General features: G+C 39.7%; 1 protein-coding gene across 1 annotated transcript in view; it reads right to left on the reverse strand.

Moving 5' to 3' along the window:
* CNTNAP1 (contactin associated protein 1) overlaps window positions 1–22,362 on the reverse strand; it is a 52,537-nt gene extending 30,175 nt beyond the window's left edge. The window contains exons 1-7 of the mRNA XM_070726561.1: window positions 22,233–22,362; window positions 20,366–20,467; window positions 18,839–19,032; window positions 7,715–7,862; window positions 5,720–5,923; window positions 2,818–3,002; window positions 2,440–2,583 (exon numbers count right to left, since the gene is read on the reverse strand). Of these exons, the coding sequence (XP_070582662.1) occupies window positions 2,440–2,583; window positions 2,818–3,002; window positions 5,720–5,923; window positions 7,715–7,862; window positions 18,839–19,032; window positions 20,366–20,467; window positions 22,233–22,308 (1,053 nt within the window). The 5' untranslated portion in view covers window positions 22,309–22,362. The remainder of the gene's footprint in view (window positions 1–2,439; window positions 2,584–2,817; window positions 3,003–5,719; window positions 5,924–7,714; window positions 7,863–18,838; window positions 19,033–20,365; window positions 20,468–22,232) is intronic.
* Between the last annotated feature and the right edge of the window lie 4,809 nt (window positions 22,363–27,171).

The following is a 27,171-nucleotide window of genomic DNA, read 5'->3' on the forward strand; positions in this document are numbered from 1 at the left end:
CCTCTACTTAAGAACTTAATTTGTTCCATGACTAGGTTCTTAAGTAGAAAAGTTTGTAAGTAGAAGCAATTTTTCCCATGTAAAAGCAAATAATGCATACACACCCATTAGGAAAGAAATAAAAGCTCGGAATTTGAGTGGGAGGAGGAGGAAGAAGAGAAGGACAGTCGTTGCTGAAGGAAGGTGAGGTGAGGGGAATCAAAAAAATCCAGAACTTTAAGGTTTAAAAAAAAGAGGGACTCCTAGGCGGCAAGGAGGAGCATGCGCCTCCCATACACCTGCCGGATGGCTGCTTCCCATACACTGCGCCAGAGAGAGAAACCCAGGGGGAATGGCAGGAGACTGGCCGGGCCTTCATGCCACTCTCAAATTTCCTGGGAAATTTCTCCGGGCTCACGTTTTCAAGTAGAAAATGGTGAGACCACATTTGGAATACTGTGTTCAGTTCTGGAGACCTCACCTACAAAAAGATATTGACAAAATTGAACGGGTCCAAAGACGGGCTACAAGAATGGTGGAAGGTCTTAAGCATAAAACGTATCAGGAAAAACTTAATGAACTCAATCTGTATAGTCTGGAGGACAGAAGGAAAAGGGGGGACATGATCGGAACATTTAAATATGTCAAAGGGTTAAATAAAGTTCAGGAGGGAAGTGTTTTTAAAAGGAAAGTGAACACAAGAACAAGGGGACACAATCTGAAGTTAGTTGGAGGAAAGATCAAAAGCAACATGAGAAAATATTATTTTACTGAAAGAGTAGTAGATCCTTGGAACAAACTTCCAGCAGACGTGGTAGATAAATCCACAGTAACTGAATTTAAACATGCCTGGGATAAACATATATCCATCCTAAGATAAAATACAGAAAATAGTATAAGGGCAGACTAGATGGACCAGGAGGTCTTTTTCTGCCGTCAGACTTCTATGTTTCTATGTTTAAAATGGTTCTTAAGAAGAGGCAAAAAAATCTTGAACACCCGGTTCTTATCTAGAAAAGGTCTTAAGTAGAGGCGTTCTTCAGTAAAGGTACCACTGTATTCTGAATCAAATGGTGTAGCATTATATTATTTAATAAAATACCAGTGTAGCAGAATACTTTTTACAAACATGTACACTTTTTACAAACTTCAAACTTGACAGCTTTAAGACTTGTGGACTTCCCCTCCCAGAATTCCTCCTTCAGTCATAATAACTCAGGAATGGGAGTTGAAGTCCAGAAATCTTAAACTTGCCAAGTTTGAAGATCCTTGCACCCCTAATCCCTAACCCAAGTGTCTTCAAACTTGATAGCTTTAAGACGAATGGAGTTCAACTCCTAAAATTCCTCTTCCAGTCATGCTGGATGATGTAATTAGAAGGCAAAAACGCCTGCATTTTTGCAAAAAATTGGCAATTTTTTGGCTGTTTTTTTTTTTTGCAAAAATTGGGTGGGCAAAGAATGTAGAGAACCTGCAAGAAGCTCCTGGGTTCTGGGGAATGACAAAAATGTCCCCATTTTTGTGGGGAAAACGGGTGAAAAATGGCCCATTTGTCGCAAAAGCAGGGGCTTTTTTGCCTTTCCGAGTCCTCAGAGAGGGGTAGCATATAAATCTAATAAATAATAATAATAATTCCCCAACACCCAAGAGCTGTCTGAGGTGACCCTTTCCCCACCCCATTTTTGTGAAAAACAGGCAAAAAAGGCCCATTTTACACAAAAATAGGGGCATTTTTTTCATTCTCCAGTGCCCAAGAGTTCTCTCCAGGTGGAGGCAGGGCTTTGGGACAGCAAAAATGGCTGCATTTGATGTAAAAGATGCACCAACATATCCACCCTGTTTTTTGTGGGGGGAAGGTGCATTTTATATTCCAAAAAATACAGTACTTTACAGAAGTATGATTTCAATCTCTCCAAAACATGAACCCTGTGATATTTTGGTAATCTTTTTCATATATAATTTCAAGCTAATCTGAATATTCCAATTTTGTTTCCCCTTCCTTACCGAGTGTAAACATCAGGATTGTTTTCATAACATCAGCTTTCCTAGAGGAGATTATACTGGAGTTTCCTTTCCAGGAACAGCTATGAAAAATCAATTCACTTACAATGAAATCAGAATGGAAAAACAGGTGGCAGGCAACAGTGGGATCAATTACAGGACATCCTACGCACAGACTTAGTAGAGATTAACAACCACAGGTCAAGAGCCTGCCTCCAACTCTAATAGAGTCAGGTTTTATCTTCATTGTCACTGACCAGCTTTTCCCAAACTTATCCTCCAGGTTTGTGGAGTACAGTACAACCTTCAACAGTGGATGAGGAAGTCTGAAAGCTGAAGTCCAGATAACTGCAAGGTTTCTAAGTTTATCATTTATTTATTGGATTTATATACTGTCTCTCTCCGAGGACATTATTAAGGCCGCCATAGATCCTAGACCCCACTTATGTTAATTCTTACCTCAACCCAGATGGAGGGATGCCGAAGTTTTACTAAATTAGTAATGTAAACCAGGTTGTAGGCAATGTTTTCCATACAGCCACGAAAGTTTGGTCTATAGACAAGACGCTGTTTCTCGATGTTTCTCACTCCTCCAAAGAAGATCTGCAGAAAACAAGGACACAAGTCAGCTGGGAGCAAATTAGGTCCCTGATTTTTAATGGCTGCACATAGATCATGTGGCCATAACGAAGGACAGAAAATGTAGGGTTAAAGGTCATTAAAGTTCTCAGCAGATATCAACTTCATGGAAAAGTGGAGAGGTACATTTCAGTTGATTTCAAATTTCACATCCTAAATGAGCATTATAAGAAAGTAATCTCTTCCAATGCATATCACCTCTGTGTCTAGGTCAAGTTGCTCAAATTCCCCATTGAGGCGGTATTGCAGAATCTCCCCGTCCAGGCTGAAGTTGACAAATTTTCTATAGCGATCAAGGCGAAATTGGTGCCAATGTTGGTCGTCCAAGAGGCTCCCCAGCTTCAATGTTGTCTCCCCTCCACTCATGTTTAATGAGCTGTTGCCTGATGGTAAAAAACCATATTTTTAAAAAGCATTAGAAATAATGTCAACAAATAATAGATTTTGTCTGATTCATTGTAAGGACATACTCAGATTAAATAACCATTTATTCTGATTGATTACTCTTACTATAGGCTGCATATGCTAAGTACCAAATGTTGATTTGATTTTAATAATATTTTAAAATATTAAATTGACATAAGATCATATTTATATGGGGTACTAATAGAATCAGTTTTATACAGCTTATAAGTCTTGTGCTTCTTTTTTTATTCTTTTTTTTCCTGATGCAATTTTTAAATAGCTGTTAAAAAGAAAGAAAAGAAATCCTGGGGCATTTCATTTCTAAGTCTTTGCATTTCTATCTAAAAAAAATCATTAAACCAATCTAGCCTTCAGCCAAAGAGTACTTAGGGATGTGTATCATTTCACAGTGCTGGTTAGCTCACTAAAAAAAGGTATATGCTAATTCAATGCCAATTTTCTTTAAACAGACTTTGCAAATTTTCAGCATTTTGCCCTAATGTGAAACAGGAGGTGTTTAGAACAGACCTAATTAAGGTCATTATATTTATCTGCCTTTACTATAGTACCAAAAAGCACTCACATTTTTGCTGTCTTTTGGGAATGAGACTATCAATATTTCTGCTTGACTAATCTGACCGATGTTCAAAGATTAAATAAAGTCTAACTGGCATTATAAGAGAAAATAAATTTGCACATGGGAACGAGACACTAGTCAATCCCCTATTGGGAAATATAAATCAGGTGCAGATTGGTAACAATAAAAGGAAAAGACAATGAGTTTCAATATGCACTGGCTGAGAAAAAGTGCAGAGGTTCTAAAAGTTCTCAACACAATTTCCTTGTTTCTATAGTCCAGTAACACATCACTCCCACATTCCATTCCTGCCTGTTATGATATTGGCACATGCTGGTTATGGGGAGGCTTCCTTCCACTTCTTGATTAACACATACTTAAAAGTAATTTTCAACTTCTCCACCCTGCCTTTTGGCCTTCCACCAACACAACACTAACATTAAAAATTGCAGTAAATCATGTCTTTAAATAGGTTGTCACAATTAAATAGTTCATTAAATGAACTGAAGTCATACTACCTGATTCCATTGTTACAAAGAACCAGGCAATAAGTTACATGTTGGAATGGAATATTATTTTCTGTACACATCTTAACCGAAACACATCTGTTGGATCTACTAGATGCTTTAGCCCCCAATTTAAGCAATAGCCTTAGACTAAGCAGCCAAAAAAGATTTATTTCTATTCTTTCATTCATGGCATGAAGGAGGTAAAGGGCTAAATTAATCTTGCATCCTCAAGGAAAAGATGATCAACAGGAATAACCCCCCCCCCTTTTCCTGCGGATTGTCCTTTCCTTGAAGAGCCCTACATAGAAGCACATACCAAAAACATGTTCTCTTTGAAGCTTCCACCCTTGTAAAACTGGGCAGGGAAATCAGACGTTTGCTCCAAAGCTGCGGCAGAGCCTAGCATCAAAAGACTTCTGCAGGTAACATTTCTGAAATGTTACCTTTTAACACCTCCCTCCCCAAATCTTTTGCCCAAGGAAAGTACAATTGGCAGGAAAATGGGGGGAGTGTTTGGGGACTTTTGGGAGATGAAATCCACAGGCCTTAAAGTGGCTAAGTGCTGCACTTGCTTCTGCTGGCCTCGCATGGGCTCTTCGCCCTCCTTTCAGCTACCCTGTTGGGCTGCTCCTGCCTAACATAGTGAAGGCCGGGGCATGCCAAGAGATTGGCCCATTGCAGTGGGCATGCAGGGAATAGGATGGAGAGGGTGAGGCCAACAGTAGTTGCCTTCCCATTTCCATCATGCTCGCTGCCTCCTGCACCTGAAAAAGCACAATAAAACTTCCCTTACAATAAGCCTAAGTGCCTATTTTCAAGCCCAAAAGAAAATAAGACCGAGTCTTATTTTGGGGAAACATGGTAGGATTGGTGAGTGTGCTCACTGATTTTGAAGCCTACTTAGATTAGATTAGATTAGATTTATTGGATTTATATGCTGCCCCTCTCCGCAGACTCGGGGGGGCTCACAACAATGGTGAAGTACATAGTAACAAATCTACTGTATTTCAAGATCTAGATTACAGTTTTAGATTAAAAAGTCCAAAAAGAAACCCCAATATATAAAAACAGCACACAATCGAATCCTACACAAAAAACTACATGGGCAAGGGGAGATGTTTCAATTCCCCCATGCCTGACGGCAGAGGTGGTTTTTAAGAAGTTTACGAAAGGCAAGGAGGGTGGGAGCAATCCTGATCTCTGGGGGGGAGCTGGTTCCAGAGGGTCGGAGCCACCACAGAGAAGGCTCTTCCCCTGGGTCCCGCCAGACGACATTGTTTAGTCGACGGGACCCGGAGAAGGCCAACTCTGTGGGACCTAACCTAACTGCAATCTGCAGCTGATGTAATAAAACAATGCACAGTTCCCATGACTTCACCCATCCCCGGGATTCACACACACCCCCAAATCCCCCAGATATGGTGCTCAAAAACTCCTTATTGTTTGGGATAGATATATACGCCACAATTCAGAAGTACATTTAACCTCAATCCAAACTTGAAAGAAAAGTGACTGCTTCTCTTCTGACTTGCTTATCAGTTGTATCAACAATTTTCCTCCTCCTCTAGCATATGAAAAAAAAGTTCATGCTTCTTCCTTCTGATCTCACCAAGGCTTATGCTCAGAACCAGCTGGGCTTGTTTAAGTTCCACACTGATATAATCTCCCTGAGATCCTGCCGCATACATTAAGATGCCCTCACGCTCCATTGTTTTGAAGTTGAACCCAATGATGTCTTCAGTGGAACGAACTTTTTTGCTACGAAACTGGTAAGAAATGGCATCATCCCCATCAAAATATAAGATCTCAGAATCTGCCGGAAAGAACAAATATATAATTATCACAAGTCAAGCCCTTTCCCCCAAGTGACCACCAGTTCATCATAATAATCCCAAATGAGACCATTTAAATCCTCGCCAATTATTAAACTTCCATGTCTGAAACGTCTGAGGAGGCTGAGGTCAGGGATCAAGTTTTCCCTGTCCCCATGATGCAAAACATTTCCCATTTGCTCCCCATCTTACTTGGCCTTACTCTCACCAAAACACCCCACCTGGAAAAATGAAACTGGAAAACAAATTCTTTCCAGAGCTTAAGAAGAAAAATGGGAGAACAAATCTGGCAATCATAATTCTGTCTCAAAACAAAAGACTGAAAAAGTGCCTCTATAATTTACCCACAGATGTTTTTGCATTTCTGCCATAAAAGATGATCTGCTTCATCTTAGCTACTATCCTTCTAAGTCAGTGATGGCAAATCTTTTTTTCCTCAGGTGCCGAAAGAGCATGCTCATGCACCATCACACATACCCGTAATTCAATGCGGGGGGAGGGCAAAAACAGCTTTCCCTGTCCCCTCTGGGGCCCGAAAATGGCCTGTTTCCCAACTTCTGGTGGGCCCAATAGGCTCATGTTTCACCCTCCCCAGGCTCCAAAGGATCCTTAGTACAAGGGGAGAGTAAAAATGCCCTCCCCCATCTGCCAGGAGGCTCTTTGGCAGCGGTCCCCAAACTACAGCCCGCGGGACGGATGCGGCCCGCTGAAGCCATTTATCTGGCCCGCAGCAGCGTACAAGATTTTACCGATTGAATCTCCCATCCACTCAGTGTGGTCTGTTGCCGAACGTCTGGCGGCTGCAAGGAGAGGTGGAGAGCCAAGGGGCGGACCGTACTGAGTGGACGGGAGATTCAGGAGCTTCTCCCTCCCCACTTTCTAGCAATCTGTGTCTTGGTCCCTGCACTGCCATTTTTTTGCTCTTTCAGAGATTTTGCACTGGTGAGGTTTGCGTGCGTTTGAGCACTTTGGGGCACTTTTGGTGTTGGGCAAGGATTCGGGGGGGGTCTGCTGCAGAGAGGGAGAGAAAGAGGGAGAGATAGAAAGGGAGGAAGAGAAAGAAAGCAAGAGAGAGAAAGAGAGAGAGAAAGAAAGAAAGAGGGAGAGATAGTAAGTGAGAGAGAAAGGAAGAGGGAGAGATAGAAAGGGAGTGAGAGGGAGAGAAAAAAAGCAAGAGAGAGAGAGAGAAAGAGAGAGGGACAGAGAGAAAGAGAGAGAGAAAGGGAGAGAGTGTGAGAGAGAGAGAAAGAAAGAGAGAGAGAGAGAAAAGGAGAATAAAGAAGAGAGAGAGAGAGAGAAAACTTGGCAAGGAGCTGGGGACTTGCTCCACTTTGTCTCCGCCTCCTCCCCCAGGGTGGCGTTAAGAAAACCCAAGGGTTTTTTTTATAGTCCGGCCCTCCAACACTCTGATGGACAGTGAACTGGCCCCCTGTGTAAAAAGTTTGGGGACCCCTGCTCTTTGGAAACAAAAAACGCCCTCGCAGAGCCTTTGTGCGAGCCAAAAATTAGCTGGCCAGAACACACATACACATTGGAGCTGAGTTAGGGCAACAACATGCGTGCCAGTGATATGGCTCCATGTGCCACCTGTGGCACCAATGCCATAGGTTCGCCATCACTGATCTAAGTGATATAAACCAGAAAGGCAAGCACTTCAATTCCATTTGCACCCCTCTCACTCCATTTTTTATGAAAAGGGTGGGGTGGGGTGAGAATAAATTTTGTCTTATATCTTCCATTTCATTTCTCTACTTCTCACCAGAATCACTTACCATAGTAGCATCCATAAAGGCCAACTCGTAAGCCAATATTGCCCTGCGTGTTCCAAGCCACAGGAATGATCCGGAGATAGCGAGCCAAAATAGGATGATGTAGGTCATGGCTAACCACACCACTAGAATTTACATTTCCAAAAAATGTCTAGGTCAGAAAAAAGAAAAGCAAAAATTGGAAATGCTACTTGGGATGTAGCTAAGAATTCTTAGGCTTTTAATATTGTATAAATAAGAAATCTTGGTTTTCACAAAAGGGGTAGGGTGGGGAATCTGAGACCAACAAGAGATAAGAGACATATACAGAATTTTACATTCAGTCTCTATCATCTCACTTATAAAAGATAGGTATAGTCAGTTGGGGAAGGGCTTGTGCCAGCTGTTACAGCCAAACACAATTAACTAGAAGAAATAAAATTCTCCTTTTATGGTATCTCCTTATATAATTCATTCTAATCCAAAAAGTCTTTCACAGGTTCTAAAATACGTTTTCAATATGTATTAAATTTATTATAGCAAAGGAACTGGATGTGGTTTGGGTTGAATAACTTATTTTACTAGATATTGGATAAAGTAAAAAAGGTAAGGAAGATCTATCTTTAATCATTGGCTCTTTCTTCTGAAAAGTATCAAACAGCAAATTAATATTAACCATTTACTTTGAGTTCAAATGAAAGTTTAAATTTTTAGAATGAATCCTCTCTATTAGTCTCTTCACACATAAACCAACAAAAAATCTGTTTCAACATGGGAAATATAGGAATGCATATATACATACCTATGTGTATTGTATGAATGTACATATTCATGTACATATACATATATGTATGCATGCAAGCCATCCTCCGTAGTTAAAATTCTAGACTATACTCATATATAATATTATATAAGAATTTTTAAAACTAACCACCTATAATGGACTGACTCATAATTACATGAAGCTACATCATGTTAGAGATCTATGCAATGTGAGAACTGGATTGAATGGTCTTTAATTTGTAATTATCCATCTCCCATTTTGAAGATGACCAAAATCAGGGATGATGGGTAATTAATCTAACTCTATTGCTCTCTTTCTTTCCAGTATCCATTCCCTATCATTTCTTTTCTTCTTTGCCCAGTTATCTATCAGAATATAGTTAATTGCTGTAATGATAACATTAGTTCAATTTATCATTCCAATTTATGATAGTTTTCTTAGTGTATTGTTCACTCATAAATAAGAATTTTATTAATGGCGTAGCACTATACATTGTTTTTCAATCTTTGCAACTTTAAAGTATGACTGGGTAGGGAATTCTGGAAGTTGAAATCCATCCACCTTAAAGTTCCCACAGTTGAGAAACACTGGCATAGTATGCTACATCACTATAAACTATTCAGTAAACCATGATTTAGAATTCCAATCAAAATGATGAACTTGACTCTGCAAAAAGCAGAGTATTTTCTTTATTCCCTTTTCTTGCCTGCACAGAATAATGCAGTAGGGAGCACGTAGTCTGAAGCCACTGCAGATTGTTTCTGATGAAACAGGAGAATTAAAGGCTTCTTACCCACAAGAATAAGGATTTCATCCTGGATTAAATGCCCCTGGGTAATTATTGGCAGAATAATGTGGAACAAAACATCCTTCTTTTCTTTCTTTTCTAAGTGTTGTTTCAAATAAGTTATAGAGTTTATCATGTTTCGCTGAATAAGTTAGGTTTGGCTGGCTTCATATAACACCGAGCTATAAACCATGACTGAGAAACTTCAACTGCTGCTGCATACAAAATACTAAGTTAATATTATTGCTTGCCTGGAATCTATACCTAAAATGGCAGAGGAACCTAAATATGTTAATTGATTGGTCCATGAATATTTCCCCCCCTGAGATTTCCAGGAAGGTTTAGGAGTTCTGTTAAACACACACAAACAATGTCTATGGAGATCCTCAGTCATCCAAGTCATGGTTGCTTCAAAGATGCTTTTTCAAGAGGCAACTGGGCTTTCTGGTTTTTCTTCACAAGCTGAAAAAGCTTCTTGTATGAGAAGTGAAATATCATCAAAGAAAAACCAGAAAGTCAATTGCCTCTTGGAAAAAAACAGCTTTGGGACATACACAAACAATACGCACAAACCATGTGTTAAGACTGTTTTACAACTTGAATCACAGTTTATATATGTTTTCTATTTCAAAATGATTGGGAAATATAACATTATTTTTGGGATAATTATAGTTAGAAAGCTCAGTCTGAAGTGACATACAGGTAGCCTTCAACTTATAACCATTCGTTTAGTGAGTGTTGGAAGTTACAATGAACCTGAAAAAGTGACTTACAACCAATCCTCACACTTATAACCACTACAGTATCCCCATAGTTGCATGATCAAAGCTTGGGCACGTACCCCTTGTCTGTATTTAAGACAATTGCAGCCCACCGGGAACATCACCATTTGCAACTTTCCCAGCAGACTCCTGACAACAAATTCAATGGATGAAGCCAGATTCACTTAATAACTTCATGATTTTCTTAACAATTGCATTTAATGATTATGTTAAAAAAAAAGTAATAAAATCAGGCAGGACTTACTTAATACCTGCCTTAACAACAGAAAACCTGGTCTCAATTGTGATCATAAATTGAGGACTACCTGTATAGTTCTGAAGCCTAAAATTTGCTCAAACTCATACTTAATAAATTGTGGATGAGGGATTTGTGAACTTTGTAATGATATTTGACCCTAACCAGAGAAGAATTCTATGTATAACATGCCAGAAAGAACTAGAAAACCAAAACCAAAAAGAAGTTATCTATGTATAGGGAAAGGACACTATGATTACTTCACTCAGGCAGAAGCATGCCAATTTCTTGTTGCATCCTTATGTATTTAATTTGTGTACCTTATTATTTCTTTTCTTTTCTTTTTCTTTTCCTTTCTTTTTCTTTCTTTCTCTCTTTCTTTTTTCTTTTTCTTTCTTTCTCACTTTTTCTTTCTTTCTCTCTTTTTTCTTTCTTTCTTTTTCTTCTTTTCTTTCTCTTTTTATTATGCTTTCATTTGATTCCCAAGCAACATCAGAAGCAACTGTAAGTCATCCTTAAGAGTACATATTACAGTATTTTACTCTTATTTTGGCACAGGATACAATCTGATATCTGTCAGTGGCATACTCAGCTGATCCCAAAAGGAGACCATCACTTATTCACACTCACTCACTCACACACACACACACACACCACAGGCCCTGAATATGTCTTCCAGGCTCAATCCACTTTGACAAGTATGAGAATGTTTTTCCCCCCAAATTGGACTTACTACTCTGTACATGCCTGATCGCTAAAGCAATCCCCAGCTCAGGGAGCTGTGGGCAACTTAAACAGTAATTAATTGATGATGGTAGCAGGTAAGGAATGGAGAAACATTCCTATAAGCAACACCTGTAGTCCAGCATGTTTCTGAATGTTTTTTGGTCTACACTCTTGTAGAAATCACTCTTCTGTATGTTGTATACAGAAATATACAGTATGTAGCATAATATGCCAGCATTCTTCCTATAGCAAGATAGGGTTTGTCATTTATTTACTTATTTGTTTGCTTATTAAATTTGTTTACCACTCATCTTGCTTCAAAGGGACTTGGTGTAGCTTACAACATTAAAAAAAATAAAATCAGGAAAGATATTTCTAAATATAACACAAATAGAATTATTTAATAATATCATAAAAAAACAACATTCCTTTTTATTATTACTTTTACTAAATTTTTCTCCACATAATAAAAATATTAAAATTAATAGAAAAAGAAATAAAATGGATTTTTTTTCCTGACTAAACTGGTTAGTTTTGCCTTTCTCATGAACTCTCTAAATTTTATAATCCTATCTTCCATTTCATTATTCTTCCAGTAAAAAATTGCATTCTTATTCTTCAAATGACAATCTGAGGCGACCTTGCGAAGGCAAAAAAAAGCAGGGTATCAGTCATCTGGAGCAGAATTTATAGCAGAATTCCCTTATGAAACCTGAAGGTCTGCAGTTTTGAGATTTAGCAAGATAAACATTTTCCACTCCAAAGGTCTGCTAATTTAGCAGACCTATTGATGGTCTGAATGGAAGCAGAGGTTCTCCTGCTGCAACACTGCAACCAGACTGAATGCAAAGAGAAAAATCCAGCTTTGTTTATTATTAAATTTAAAAATCATCTGACTCCAAATTATCTTGGATGGTTTGCATGCTTGAAAAATGAGAACAAAACAAATAAATCATAGACATTCAGAAGAGAACAGAAACCAAACAAAAACAAAAACCACATCCAACCCATCCCACAGCCAGGTTTTCAAAGATTTTTAGAAGACCACTTAGTAAAAGACATAGAGATCTCTGGGGAGGGGGGAAGAGGAGTAGGTATCACAATAGAGAAAGCACATTTCTTGGGTCCAATAAAACACATTATTTGAGTGCCCTCCTTTCTGCCATGGGGCCAGAAAAGCATAATGTATTTTGAAATCTTCCACTTTCATGATGCTGCTCCTCAAGAGAAAATTAAATCATGAGTAAGTTTGCTTCCACCAAAGAATACTGCAACTGGGGAACCGACTACACCTGCATAAGATGGCTGAATGAGAAAACTGTGACTAGATTTCTATGACTTTTAAAAAATTAAACTATCCAGGACATGGTGAATGTAGGTAGAATGCCAACCTTGAGAGGGCCAGGGGCAACCCAGGGCTAAGATCAAGAAATGTTAATTGAGAACTAGCCAACTAAATTAATTTGAAAAGGGAGTGCTAGTAAGAACCCAGGCAAGAAAAACTTTACCTCATGATTAAGGCCCTATATTCATCCAATTTAAGGGCATGAGATACTTATTGGACAAAAGATACATAAAAGGGCCAGGATATTTTGATAAGATTGCTAAGTGCCAAAAATGTAAGAATGTGGAACAAATTATACTGTACTGTACTTGAACAGTGAGAGAAAGTACAGAAAAAAATAGATCCAATGGTCACTCATTTGGGGGAGTAATTGTATGCATGTATGTTTCTGCCAACTCACAGGAAGAATCTATGTAAATCAATACTAAGAGATATGCATTAAAGCTAAGTCAAACACTCATAAATTTATGTGAAGAGGGACGAAGAGAAACCTGTCAGAAATATTAGGGAGCTTACTTCTAGGCAAAAGGGGCTGAAACCATTTTTAAGTCCATAAGAAGACTAACACTGCATATGAAAATGACTCAGGCAGATACTGTATCTCTAATTATAAAGAGAAGGAAAAAGAGGTAGAGCGCAGTCAGACTTGCAAGATTCTGCTGTAACTAGCCAATCTTAATTGAAAAGTATGTTTAGCTTCCCTTGGAGTTGATTTCCTGCCCTGATCCACCTAGCAAGGCTGACAAGAATGGATTTAGAATCCATCTATAAATATTTCTAGGGCTTGCTTCATCTCCTATTACAGTGCCTGCAGATCAAGCAGCAAAGATTGATATTGCCAGTAGTACTTTAGAGGCAGTACTCAAACAACATTAAAAATACATGCTACTGACAGTTAAGCAATCCTATGGACTCAGAGACATCTACTGCAGTGTCCTAGTGTGTCATCAGGAAGTAGCTCTCCACGGTGCCTTCCTAATAACCGTAGGTTTCCCTCCAATAAACTGCACCCTATACATTCTATACAGCTAGAATGTCATTGCTGTTCTTTACAAAGTAAAGTCACACTATAGTAGATGTACTATGAGTGTCAGCTGGAAAAGGTCAGGAGGAGCGTCTTTTCTACTATGACACCACCTCATGGAACATAATTCCCTCATTCCATTTAAAATTAGACTTCCTGGACGTTCACAACGCCCTAAAAGCTTGGGGTTATGCCTGTGCTTGGTGCTTCAAAAGTTTGTTTGAGAATATACTTTTTATTTTGTTTATGGTTATTTTCCAATGCTCAGCTTTTGTGTGTTTATATTTCATATTTTATATTTTTTTTAAATATATTTATTAATTGATTCTATTTCTGTAGCTGCCCATCTCAATATGGTGACTCTGGATAGCTTAGCTTACAATTCTAAAATTAAAACAATAAAAACAAACATTTGTTTTTATCTATTGTAAACTGCCCAGAGTCACATACATGAGATAGGTGGCTATAGAAATCAAATTAATAAATAGGACTACTTGAATTACAGAACACAAGCTGACAATAGCATCAATGCTCAAGAAATGTGACACATATATCCTTAGACCTATAAAAGGAAAGATATATGCTTGTATATGAAATTATTTTACATTTTAGAGCTACTCAAGTATTTTTACTACTTGATGCTTCTTGTGGACTCTGGTAGATTAGAAAGATCCAGATTTTCCTACATGGATTATGTTCATTAACTCCTATTGAAAGTTTTATTTGAAGTATTATATTTTGGAATTTCTACTATTATCTAGTTGCTCCAAATGGAAATGTCTGTACTCCTTGAACACTAAGAAGGAATTTCAATTTTCATGGATTAAATATTCAACTATAGTTTTACTGAGGATTAACAGATTATTTGAAGCAACTGCTCTCTAGGATAAAATATAATCTTCATGCAAAATGTCATCCAGGCCAAACATTTGTAGTAAAAGATGCTTAGTTTTTAAAAGAAGCAGAGATGTTTGGTCCAGAGAAGCAAACAATATTAAATTGTATATAAAATTATTTTCCCTCACATTCAGACAGCACTGAATTCTTTGCCTATCACAGGCAAAGTCTAGTTCTTGGTGGGATCCAAATTGTTGCCTCTAGTAGAGTATTATAACTACTAGAAAACAAATGTCATGAGGCCAGATCATTAAAACAGACAGCATGCAACACTAGAGTTTTTATAGTCAAATCAAAGTTTTTAAATATTTGTAACTGGCCATGATTTTTGCCCAATTTTTTTTTCATTTGAAAAAAAAACCCACTGATAATCACACATATGCCAAATAGATCCTAGATAACAAATGAAATGTTTATTTGTTAACTTGAAAGTTATAGTTATTGTGCATTATTTTTCCAGGCATCTCAGTACTGCAAGCATGGACAATCTTACAAGCTACATAATATGATCATCATCATTTTAGCCATTGTCTGTCCTGCAGGAAGAAAACCTCTGTTGCATATTTCCAATCAATACAGTCTTGAGCTTCTTTTTGCCAATTGGCCCACAATATTTGAAGATATCATCAATCCATCTTGTTTTATGTCTCTTTAATGGCCACTTTTTATCAAGTGGGATTCATTCTATGACTGCCTTTGTCTACCTGCCATCAGTTCTTCTTGCTAATGTGACCACCCATATAAGCCCCTTCACCTTCTTAAAACCTTGATTATAGGAGGAGACACTATATATTGGCTATACAAATGTTTTAAATAAAATAAAATATAGCTGATATGTTTTAATATACAGTAGCTAAATGGGAACGTTTTGACAATCTCTTAACAAGTAGTAACTTACATGAAAAGCATTTGCAGTTTGTAGTGAAACATCATTTTACTCCCATTACAACCAATTCCCATTATCCACAATCTTCAAAGTTTCTTCTTTCACAGGAAGATACATTCTTATTCTATTCTATTCCATAATAAAGTAAGGCCCATCCATACTATAAGTGAAGCCCGCTACAACTAATGATTGACAGCTATAAATCTGAGTTATAACTTTTGAAAGAATATATTACTAGACTAATTTTAAGAACCTCTGTGTCAGGTCTTGCCAGTTGCTGCCAGTTCTCACCATCAAAGGCTAGAGAGGGGAAAGGGTGGACAAATGGTCAGTATGATTGTGTATGTGTGTGAAGAGAAATAGGGAGGTGGGAAGACCAGAAAAGCCTAGTTTGTACCAGAGGCACCAAGGCCATGCATCCCAAGAAAGGAATGTGAATTGTCAACAACATCTCAGTGTTCTCATAACATCTTGATGAGCTCTGATTGGCGAAGCATGGATTGGTCACAGGGGGAAGAGGAAAAGGGAATATTTTCTGTATCTTTTTCATGTGGGGAAACTTTAGAGTTAGCTCCACTTTACTGCAACCAACTTCCTTAGTAAAAGAACTTTTTGTTTCAATCTAATAGAGCTGAGAGTCTTTCTTTCCTAACCATATTAGGGCAGGTCTGATACTCTATACAAAAACAATCCAATGGTTCCACTTCAGTAACTATCAATAGAATGCTTACTTTGCAAAATTGTACCCAAGAACTCAAATGCAAATTAAATTAGATGATCAGAAAAATTTGTCATAATCAGTAAATAAAAGGAATAATAGAAAAAATACCCTATTGTGAAGACTAACACAAGCCCTATCAGGAAGACTAAAATAAATTGCCAATTTCAGTTAAGTAACAGCCCTCACATTTATAGAAAAATCCAGAGTGAACTGAGATACCCTTGCCAACAGATCAAGTTAGTATCATCCAAAGAAAACATTTGATCTCCTGAATCAGATTAATATTCTGTTGGGTAATGTAAAGTTAATAGATCATGAGAAACACCAGGAGGGAAGAGAGAATTGCAAGTAACACAGGAGTGTAAACACAAGCAATGAAAGTTCCAATGTTAATATTACATGATAAAAATATATGTGGAATAGATGACATTAGAAATGTGGGTACAATATCACCCAGGATGTTGTCACCGACTTCAACTTAGTGGTAACATGTCACATGCTATAAAATAATTATATGAAGTATAAGGTCCCTTTTTTCATGCTGAGTTTTAAATCAAAGAATCAAATTTTACCCATTAAAAATACGATTATGGAGCCTCTAATGTTCTTAATATATGGAGAGAGGGAATATACAGTACATGCAAAGAGAGGTTAACCCAACCTTACAGTGACGTTACCTCAGCCCAATGTCTTTGCACCCTTCAGAGGATGAAAAAAATAATAGTTTTGCAGTCTGACTAGGACTGAATGATGAAGGCTTAAAAGTTTGGGTTTATAAATAAGATAGAGGAACAACAAAGCTTTGTATTGTTGGTGAAAATGATAAGCTATGAATAATTGAAAAAGATTAAGAAAAATGGCAAGACATTAATTTGTTGGACATCATTTGAAGGGATTAAAGATTAATAGTTTCAATTTGTTGCTTCTACCACAGTAGTTCTTGATCCAATTTTTCTTAATTATGTTTCAATAACGAAGCTTTTTAAAAAATATAATGGGGTTTTTTTCTTTCTATTTTTAGAAAAAACATTACAAGATATTGTATAAAAATTATGAAATGGATTTACTGGTTTAAAGTATGTACAAGTAGTTCTTGATTTACAAAACAGTCACTTAACAACAACTGAAATTACAATGAAATTTTAAAAATGATACTTATGACTTAGATTTGAAGTTCCAACATTCCCGTTCCCCCCAGTCATGATTGCCTTTTGGGCGCTTAGCAACCGGGCCACATTTTCAGCTATTGGCAGCTGAAGTCACATGATTATAATTTCTGTCTTCCTCTACTATTTGCTGGCATTTATCTCCAATTTACAGTAAAAAACACAAGATAATGGGTTCACTTATCAACCCTTCCATTCACTTAATGACTGTCACAAAAAAGTAACAGTAAAACTGGTCACAACCATGTTGACCAGTTTAATGAACAGCTCAAATACTGTCATAAATCAAGGACTATCAGTATGTAATTATTGTTGTTATTATTTCTAGTAGTTCTTAATGGGTTTTATTAATTAAGATTAATAGATAAAAGTTTTATAATTTGTAATAGATAAAAAGATGGGATATGCGAATAGGAAATGCCTCCCATCTTTATTTTTATTTTTACTTTTTGCAGTTTGTTTTTTCTTATTTATATTTTTCTTAGTTTGCATTGGATTTTTATCTAATTTTAATTAGATTCAATCCAGTTATTGAATGAATATATATATCCAGAAATTTATTTTCAATTTCAATCCAAAATATTTTGAAAACAAAATAAAACATGCAATATCAATTCCCCCCAAAATAATCTACTCTTATTCTGTGTGGCATTAAACCAGATTCTAAAATCTCATTCTGGAAACAGAAAGGCAGGTTACAGTCAGTCTGGTACAGCCATTTTATTGAATAGAACCTGGAAGGAGAGCATGAACCAAAATAAAAATGTTAAGCTTAAATGTCTCTAATTGGGTATCACTTGACATAGGTATATCAACAAGTGGTATGGATAGTCTAGAAAAGCATTGGATTGATTATAAATTATAGCTCAGATTAACGGGCAAATTAAGTGACTTTTTTCTTGAATTAATTAATATACTTGTATAATTTGCATGCCACTTTCTGCAAAAAAATTAAATTATACTACATGGTTCCCCAACTGACTAAGTTTTGCACAGTCACTATGGATAGCTTTTCTACTAATCCAGATTTACTGCATCTAGCCAGGCTGCATAAAAGAAATAAAGGGACTTGTAATCTCAAGCATATGCAGGTTATTAGTTTTTACATATTCAGATAGTAAAAAAAAACCTAACACATAAGATTAACAAGATTGGTTATATACATTCTATCACAATACATGTATAATGTCTGCATGTGTCAAATTAAATTCATATCCCATCAGAAATTCAATATTTGAGCCATGTGCCACAAAAAGATCCCAAAGAGCCAATGAAATTATAATAAAATTGCTAACATTTTTAAAAAAGCCAAACAAAGCGGAATAAAAAAATGTTCTAACATAGTTTTTTAAAAGCACCTTAGTCTAAGCCCAAGAAGAAAACAAAACAGGGAAGGGACACGCCCAAACAAAGCAGACAAACAGATAGAAAATGCAATAAATGAAAGGTATAAGAGAAAAAAATAAGAAAAGGATTAAAATACAAATAAATACAAATTTATGTGAAGATAAGAAATTAGAAGGATATAAAAAAACAAAAACATTGCTGCTGCTGAAGCTTTAATCCAATCCAAATTCATTTTCAGTCAAACATGATGGAATATCATTTTATCCTTGAGTGCCATAGAATATCTCTGAAGGCATTCAGTTTATAACAGGATTACATCTCTGCTTGGAACAGATGATGAATAAATGCATATGTAAATATATACAGGAATATCTGGAAGTGGCCAGTTACACTGCATGCTACCATCCTTTTTTCCATCTGAGAGAAGAAGCCACAAATTATCTCTTACCCAGTTGCCCCCCTGTTGGAAATAAGGCTTCCAATTGCTGGGATGATCACCATAGAGGACAATGTAGCGTGTCACCCAATTGTAGGTATTGAAGGTCCCTTGAGTAGCAATGGTTTTTATATGTGCTTTCCTTGTCAAATCAATCTGGAGCCATGGATGCTTGTCTTGAGGATCTGGTGACCAACCACCAGCACCTGTACAACATAATATAAATAGGGAGATACAGAAAAAAACAGATTGGAATAGAAATAGAGGAAGCTATATTCCTGATACAGTACATATATGCTGCCATTCAAAACTCTCTGCCATATGTTTGTGCACTCTGAAGAATTACCAAGTAATTCTTAGCCCCTTTACCTAAAACAGCAAACACTAAATTCTATTCCCCTGTTTAGCAGCACATGAGAGACCAATGAAAATATATAATATATTGTTTTTCCTCTACAAAAAAAATCCCAGATAGATATGTCCATCCAATCCAGCAAACAAATGGAGGATGGAGAAAAGTTTGGAAGCACTTTCCTGGATTTCTACCAGGTGCCATGGAATTATGGTATACTGTATAGTATAGTGCCAAAGTCATCATTATCCACAATGCATGATGTGAAATACACCATTGTCTCAACTCCATCAGGTTCTCAACTCCAACATGGCCCCAAAGTGATTCAGTTGTTGTCTGGAAGCTCTTAAGTCAGTAACAGGTTGACACAAGATAATGATAGATCAAGCATGCTGGTATTTTCTGCTTGACTGCTCCTGCTGTAAGCAAAGCAACTAACCAAACCAGAGAACCTTTATCCATGACTTGTTTTTCATTAATTCCAGACCATGTTGCCAGGTTCCCATCTCCTCGCAAGGCAGATTTGCAAAAGATTTGTCCTTGGTTCCCAATTCTGGCTTTCTAGGAAAACAATGGAGCCAGTTTAGTTTAGTGGTTAAGGCATCAGGCTAGAAATTGGGAGATCATGACTTCTAGCCCTGCCTTAGACACAAAGCAAGCTGGGTGACCTTGGGCCAGTCCCTCTCTGTCACCTCTAGGAAGGAGGCAATAGCAAACCACTTCTGAAATCTTGCCCAAAAAAAGCAGCAGGGATTTATATGGGAAGCTGCCAGAAGTCCACACTGATTTGAAGGCATACACACACACACAAACAAAAAGCAATAGCCATACATCTCAATCTAGATGTAATGCTAAACAATTGTAATACAGAGATGGAGACTTCCTGATTTGTCTGTCAGAAGAAGCAAAGAAAAAAAAGCTAGAAAACAACTGCTAGGAAATTGTTATTGGAAGCCCTCAAGCCTAAAATGCTATTTTTCATCGTTATCATGCTTCGATAATCTTATGTGGATTTTGACTTTTGCACACATATGAAATTTAAAGGATAGATTATCATGCTCTGCTTATGAACGTCCTTTGAACTTTCTGAAATCTGTAATATGAAATTAATTTAGCTGCTGTTAAATCTTAAATGAGAGGGAATGTGTGTGGAGGGAGGGAGTAGGGATTCTGCCTGTTGAACTTACCATAAATCCGACCAAATGTAGCAGCACGGAAGATGCTAGAGTGAGAGGATGCACCGAGGTTCCAAACATACAGAGGCCCAACCAATTCATAATCACAGCGACCTAAAGAGGAAAGTGGGAAGAAGTCATCCTTCTGGCTAAGCCAGGAACCAGCTAGGTTAGGGCTGGAGAAAAAAACAGGCTGCAGGCAACATTGGAAAGTTTAAAAAAAAATAAATCCCAGAAAGTGGCTAGGTGTTCCACTCCCATATTGCTGCCAATAAAAATACATAAATGTTTCCATGAAATCAGTAGGTGTGAAGCTCGACTTGAAAGAGACTTTACTTTTTAGTCTGTCATTATATTGCATTAGGGCGAAGATTTCCACAAGAAAGAAGCATGCCCCATATAATACATTTTGAATAAATAAGTGGGAAGAAAACCAAAGTAATTTGGTGTAAAAGCAATGGTTTGTGACCTGTCACTGATGGTGAAACAAGGCAAATAAAACAGCAGGCTGAAATTCCATCCAGCTATTCAGTACTGGTGCTATCCATTGCTCCCTCCCTCCTTCCTCTTCCCTTAGTTGTTTTCCCTGGTCCTCTCCCACTGCAGAGTGGCTGACACGCCCTTGCAGCCTCTGCTCTTGCTTTTACCTGCTGGAGAGTAAAATGAGAAATTCTTTTCCCATCCCTCCCTCCTGCTCATCTATGAGGTATCGGAATAAGGAGGCAGCAAGGTGTTATCATGGAGAGAGGAAGAGAATAATGAGAGATGGACACATGTGAGGGGGTTGGAGCAAAATGTGCAGTAAATGAAGGACACAAGCAGGTGGCCATCTGATCCTTCTCTCACTCTCTAGAAATTCTCTTGAACTGCGTAGAATCAAGTCCTTTTCTGTAAAAATGAACACAGAACTCTCCTTCCACCAAATCCCACGAAAGCGAAGTAATGCAAACTCAACAGAAGAAAAGGAAACGGTCCAAGAATGTTTTATCATTTTGCAGAGCTTGGGGAAATGCGAAGAGGATGGAAAAAGGAAACTGCCAACCAAGGCTCCAAAACAGACTTAATAGTTTAAAAGATCCTTTGCAACAAAAAAGTGATAAAGAATTCACAGCCCTATTTACCAAACCAAGTTATTTTGGGATTGCACCTAACAATACAAGTACCTCCCTCCATAACTAGATGATGGAAATTACAGCCCCAGGCATCTGACACTACGTCACTTGCTGCAAAAGGCCTGGGGTCGAATAGAAACCAATAAAAGGTGTGACCCAACATTCCAGGGATGATTTGCAGGAGACCAGGGTATTGTAAAAACTAGGTAAAAGAGAAGGAAGAGTGACAGGAAGCCAGTATAAACCCTGGTCTCCTGCAAATCATCCCTGGAATGTTGGGGCACATCTTTTATCGGTTTCTATCGGCACAGGGGAGGACAAGGTGAAGAGGCAGCATTACTGGAAAAGCCTCCAGGCCTTTCCTAATGTTTGACTAGAATGTATCAACCTCATTCCTGAGTCCCACTCCGTCAGCAATCAGGAGTCCCCCCCCCCCCATTTCCCTGCCCTGAGATCAGGCTCCTTGCCTAACTCTTTGGCAGAAGACGGGGGAAGCCAGACGTTCTTTAAGGGGAGACTCAACTGTATTTCGGGTCCCTTCGGCGACCTAGCGGAGCAAAGTCTCTGAGGAGCATCCCCTCACCAGCTGGCGCAAAGGCAGCATCCCCACCTGCTTCAAATGCGCCGCAGTCACCCCTGCGCTAGGGAGAGACGCCCTAGGCTCAAACCCTTCCCCATCGCAACATTTCTTCCTTCCCGCCCGGCCCGATCCTTGCTGCCACCGCAATGCAGCTAAAAGCAGGCGCGCCTCGTCCTGGGACACTCACGCTTGAACCAGCTGCAGCTGTGGAGATGCAGGGAAGCCGCGAAGAGCAGCACGGAAAACTGCCGGCTGCCACCCATGGTGACTTGCTGAGCTCTCAGACGCCCGGCCGCCTGGCCGCTAGCCCACGTGTGCTCCGCCAGCCGCCGCCTGCTACCCCGAACAGCCAGACGCGCGCTCCACTGCGGTGGTGCGCCTGCGTATATCTACCAAGGGATACCTGGGGAAGTAGGCTAGATGACAATCGAAGAGCACTCTGCGGTGGCTCAGAGGCGCTCTTCGTGAGCATTATGTTCCAACCAGCTTGCAAAGGCTTATTCATAATATTTATTTCATGTACTATTTTTCTCTACAAAATCAAACTTTCTGTGTAAGGTGCTGAGCTTAACGCCCTCCCAGTAAGTTGCAATTTAACTCTCATCAGTCGAATCAATATATACGGAAGCAGAGTATTATGTGAAAATCTGGAAACCTTCTATATATTTTTGTCCCTGTCTTTCAGATAATTGCTCAAGGTGGGATATAGAGCCAGTTTGGTCTGGTGGTTAAGGCACTACTGTAGTTCAATCCCATCTTAGAGGTCAAAAGTTAGCTGGCTGGCTCTGGATCAGTCACTCTCTAAGCCCAACCCCACTCACAGGATTGCTATATTTATTTTATTTGTCAAGTATGCATTGGTAATATACATAGATATAACATTGCTTATATACATAAAATGGGTACTGATAAGAGGGAAATATTAGAATAGGGAGGGTAAGCACGCAAGTGCGCTTATGCACACCGTTTACTGACCTCTTAGGAATCGGGTGAGGTCAACAGTGGATAATCTAAGGGTAATGTTTTGGGGGTTAAGTGACAAAACCACAGAGTCAAGTAGTGAGTTCCAGGCATTAACCACTCTGTTGCTAAAGTCATATTTTTACACTCAAGTTTGGAGCTTTGCATCTGTTGTGTACTTGTGTATTGTTGTGTTTGAACCTGAAGTAGTCATTGACAGGAAGAATGTTGTAGCAGTTTAAATTAGTTTATTAGCAGCTTATTAAGTAAGTAAGTAAGTAAGTAAGTAAGTAAGTAAGTAAGTAAGTAAGTAAATAAATAAATAAATAAATAAAAAACAAGCTCTTGAAGCCTTTTTGATGATGTTGCAGTTGGCTTTGCCACTTAGGTTATTAGATATGAGTATTCCAAGGTTTTTGGCAGTGAAGGTCATCTGCAAGGTCTTGTTTATTGAGCTTGTATTTGGTACTCTGATTATTTTTGCCAATGTGTAGGACTGAGCATTTGTTGCTTGAGATTTGGAGTTGCCAGATATTTGACCATTCTGATACAAAGTCAAAGTTTTTTTTGGAGAATTTGTTTGTTTGTTTGTTTATTTATTAGATTTGTATGCCGCCCCTCTCCATAGACTCGGGGCGGCTAACAACAATAATAAGAAACAGCATATAACAAATCTAATATTTAAAATAACTAAAAACCCTTATTAAAAACCAAACATACACACAAACATACCATGCATAAATTGTATAGGCCTAGGGGGAAGGAATATCTCAATTCCTCCATGCCTGCTGACAGAGGTGGGTTTTAAGAAGTTTATGAAAGGCAAGGAGGGTGGGGGCAATTCTAATCTCTGGGGGGAGCTGGTTCCAGAGGGCCGGGGCCACCACAGAGAAGGCTCTTCCCCTGGGTCCCACCAAACGACATTGTTTAGTTGACGGGACCCGGAGAAGGCCCACTCTGTGGGACCTAACTGGTCGCTGGGATTCGTGTGGCAGAAGGCGGTCCCGCAGATATTCTGGTCCGATGCCATGAAGGGCTTTATAGGTCATAACCAACACTTTGAATTGTGACCGGCAACTGATCGGCAACCAATGCAGACTGCGGAGTGTTGGTGTGACATGGGCATACCTAGGGAAGCCCATGATTGCTGTCGCAGCTGCATTCTGCACGATCTGAAGTTTCCGAACACTTTTCAAAGGTAGCCCCATGTAGAGAGCGTTACAGTAGTCGAGCCTCGAGGTGATGAGGGCGTGAGTGACTGTGAGCAGTGACCCCCGGTCCAGATAGGGCCGCAACTGGTGCACCAGGCGAACCTGGGCAAACGCCCCCTCGCCACAGCTGAAAGATGTTTCTCTAATGTGAGCTGGGGATCGAGGAGGACGCCCAAGTTGCAGACCCTCTCTGAGGGGGTCAATGATTCCCACCCCAGGGTGATGGATGGACAGATGGAATTGTCCCTGGGAGGCAAAACCCACAGCCACTCCGTCTTATCAGGTTTGAGTTTGAGTCTGTTGACACCCATCCAGACCCCATCCAGAAACCGGCACATCACATCCACTGCTTCATTGACTACATATGGGGTGGAGATGTCTCCAGAGAGGGGCGGCATACAAATCCAATAAATAAATAAATAACTGGGTATCATCCGCATACTGATGATACCTCACCCCATGCCCTTGGATGATCTCGCCCAGCGGTTTCATGTAGATATTAAATAGCAGGGGGGAGAGGACCGACCCCTGAGGCACACCACAAGGGAGAAACCTAGAGGTCGACCTCTGACCCCCTACTAACACCGACTGCGGCTAACCGGACAGGTAGGAGGAGAACCACTGAAGGACAGTGCCTCCCACTCCCAACCCCTCCGGCCGGAGCAGAAGGATACCATGGTCGATGGTATCGAAAGCCGCTAAGAGGTCGAGAAGCACCAGGACAGAGGATAAACCCCAGTCCCAGTCCCACCAGAGATCATCCATCAACACGACCAAAGCAGTTTCCATGCTGTAGCCGGGCCTGAATCCTGACTGCTGAGGGCCTACATAATCGGCTTCTTCCAAGGACTGCTGGAGCTGGAGCGCCATCACCTTCTCAACAACCTACCCCATAAAGGGAAGGTTGGAGACTGCCCGGTAGTTGTTAAAAATGGCTGGGTCCAGGGAAGGCTTCTTGAGGAGAGGGCACACAAGTGCCTCCTTCTAGGGAGCCGGAAAGGATCCCCTCCTCAAAGAAGCATTGACAATCTCCTGGACTCAGCTCCGTGTCACCTCTCTGCTGGCTGAAATCAGCTTTAAACTTCTCTAAAGCCTTTGACTCATTGGTTCATCTAGACCCTCAACAGTCAGGATTCAGGCCCAGCTACAGCATGGAAACTGCTTTGGTCATGCTGATGGATGATTTCTGGTGGGCCTGGGACAGGGGTTTATCCTCTGTCCTGGTGCTTCTTGACCTCTCAACAGTTTTTGATACCATTGACCATGGTATTCTTTTCCGCGGGCTGGAGGGGTTGGGAGTGGGAGGCACTGTTCTTCAGTGGTTCTCCTCCTACCTCTCCGGTCAGTTGCAGTCGGTGTTAGTGGGGGGTCAGAGGTTGACCTCTAGGTCTCTCCCTTGTGGGGTGCCTCAGGGGTCGGTCCTCTCCCCCCTGCTATTTAATATCTACATGAAACCGCTGGGCGAGATCATCCAAGGGCATGGGGTGAGGTATCATCAGTACACTAATGATACCCAGTTGTACATCTCCACCCCATGTCCAGTCAGTGAAGCAATGGAAGTGATGTGCCAGTGCCTGGAGGCTTTTAGGGTCTGGATGGGTGTCAACCGACTCAGACTCAACCCTGACAAGACGGAGTGGCTGTGTGTTTTGCCTCCCAAGGAAAATTCCATCTGTCTGTCCATTACCCGGGAGGGATTATTAACCCCCTCAGAGGGAGTCTGCAACTTGGGCGTCCTCCTCGATCCACACCTGACATTAGAAACACCACCTGTCTGCTGTGGTGAGGGGGGCATTCACCCAGGTTCGCCTGATGCACCAGTTGTGGCCTATTTGGACCGAGAATCACTGCTCACAGTCACTCATGCCTTCATTAACTCGAGGCTCGACTATTGTAATGCTCTCTACATGGGGCTACCTTTGAAAAGTGTTCGGAAACTCCAGATCGTGCAGAATGCGGCTGCGAGAGCAATTATGGGCATCACCCAATATGCCCATATTATATCAACACTCCGCAGCCTGCACTGGCTGCAGATCAGTTTCCAGTCACAATTCAAAGTGTTGGTTATGACCTATAAATCCCTAAATGTCATTGGACCAGAATACTTTCAAGACCGCCTTCTGCCGCACAAATCCCAGCAACCGATTTGTCCCACAGAGTCAGCCTTCTCCGGGTTCCGTCAACAAAACAATGTAGTTTGGCGGTACCCAGGGGAAGAACCTTCTCTGTGGTGGCCCCAGCCCTCTGGAACCAACTCCCCCAGAAATTAGGACCGCCCGCACCCTCCTTGTCTACCGTAAACTACTGAAAACCCACCTATGTCGCCAGGCATGGGGAAATTGATTCCCCCCGGCTATCCCAATTTATGTATGGTATGTTGAGTTGTGTGATTGTTCTTAATAAGGGTTTCTTAATTGTTCTGCTTTTTAACATCAGATTTGTAGACTGTATTGTTTGTTGGGAGCCGCTCCGAGTCCTCAGAGAGGGGCGGCATACAAATCTAATAAATAAATAAATAAATAAACTATGTAAATTGCAACTATTGTTTTGCCCTGGTCAAGTTTTGAAGTCAATATGTTTTTGTAGTATATAGTAGTTATAGATTGCAGGATATTTTTTTCCTAAAACCAAATTGCTTGTTTGAAAGTAGGTTGTTCGTTTCTAGGTGGAGAGTAATGGATTGGTTTATGATTGATTCCATGACTTAGCATGTGACGTAGCATAGAGAGATTGCTCTGTAGTTTTCTACTAGGCTGGGATCGCCCTTTTTGAAGATAGGGATGACTGTGGCTAGTGACCATAGGTGGGAACAATATGAGGACACAGACATGTGGGAATGTTCACCACCTTTAATTTATTTAGAAAAATAATAAAGGTGAGGTACAAATTAAATTAATAAAATAAGTTGTGCATCTGCCTCCCATATGTCTCACAATTACTGTGGGAGAAAATGAG

Source organism: Erythrolamprus reginae, chromosome Z (genome assembly GCF_031021105.1).
Source record: "Erythrolamprus reginae isolate rEryReg1 chromosome Z, rEryReg1.hap1, whole genome shotgun sequence".
Taxonomy (NCBI): Eukaryota; Metazoa; Chordata; class Lepidosauria; order Squamata; family Dipsadidae; genus Erythrolamprus; species Erythrolamprus reginae.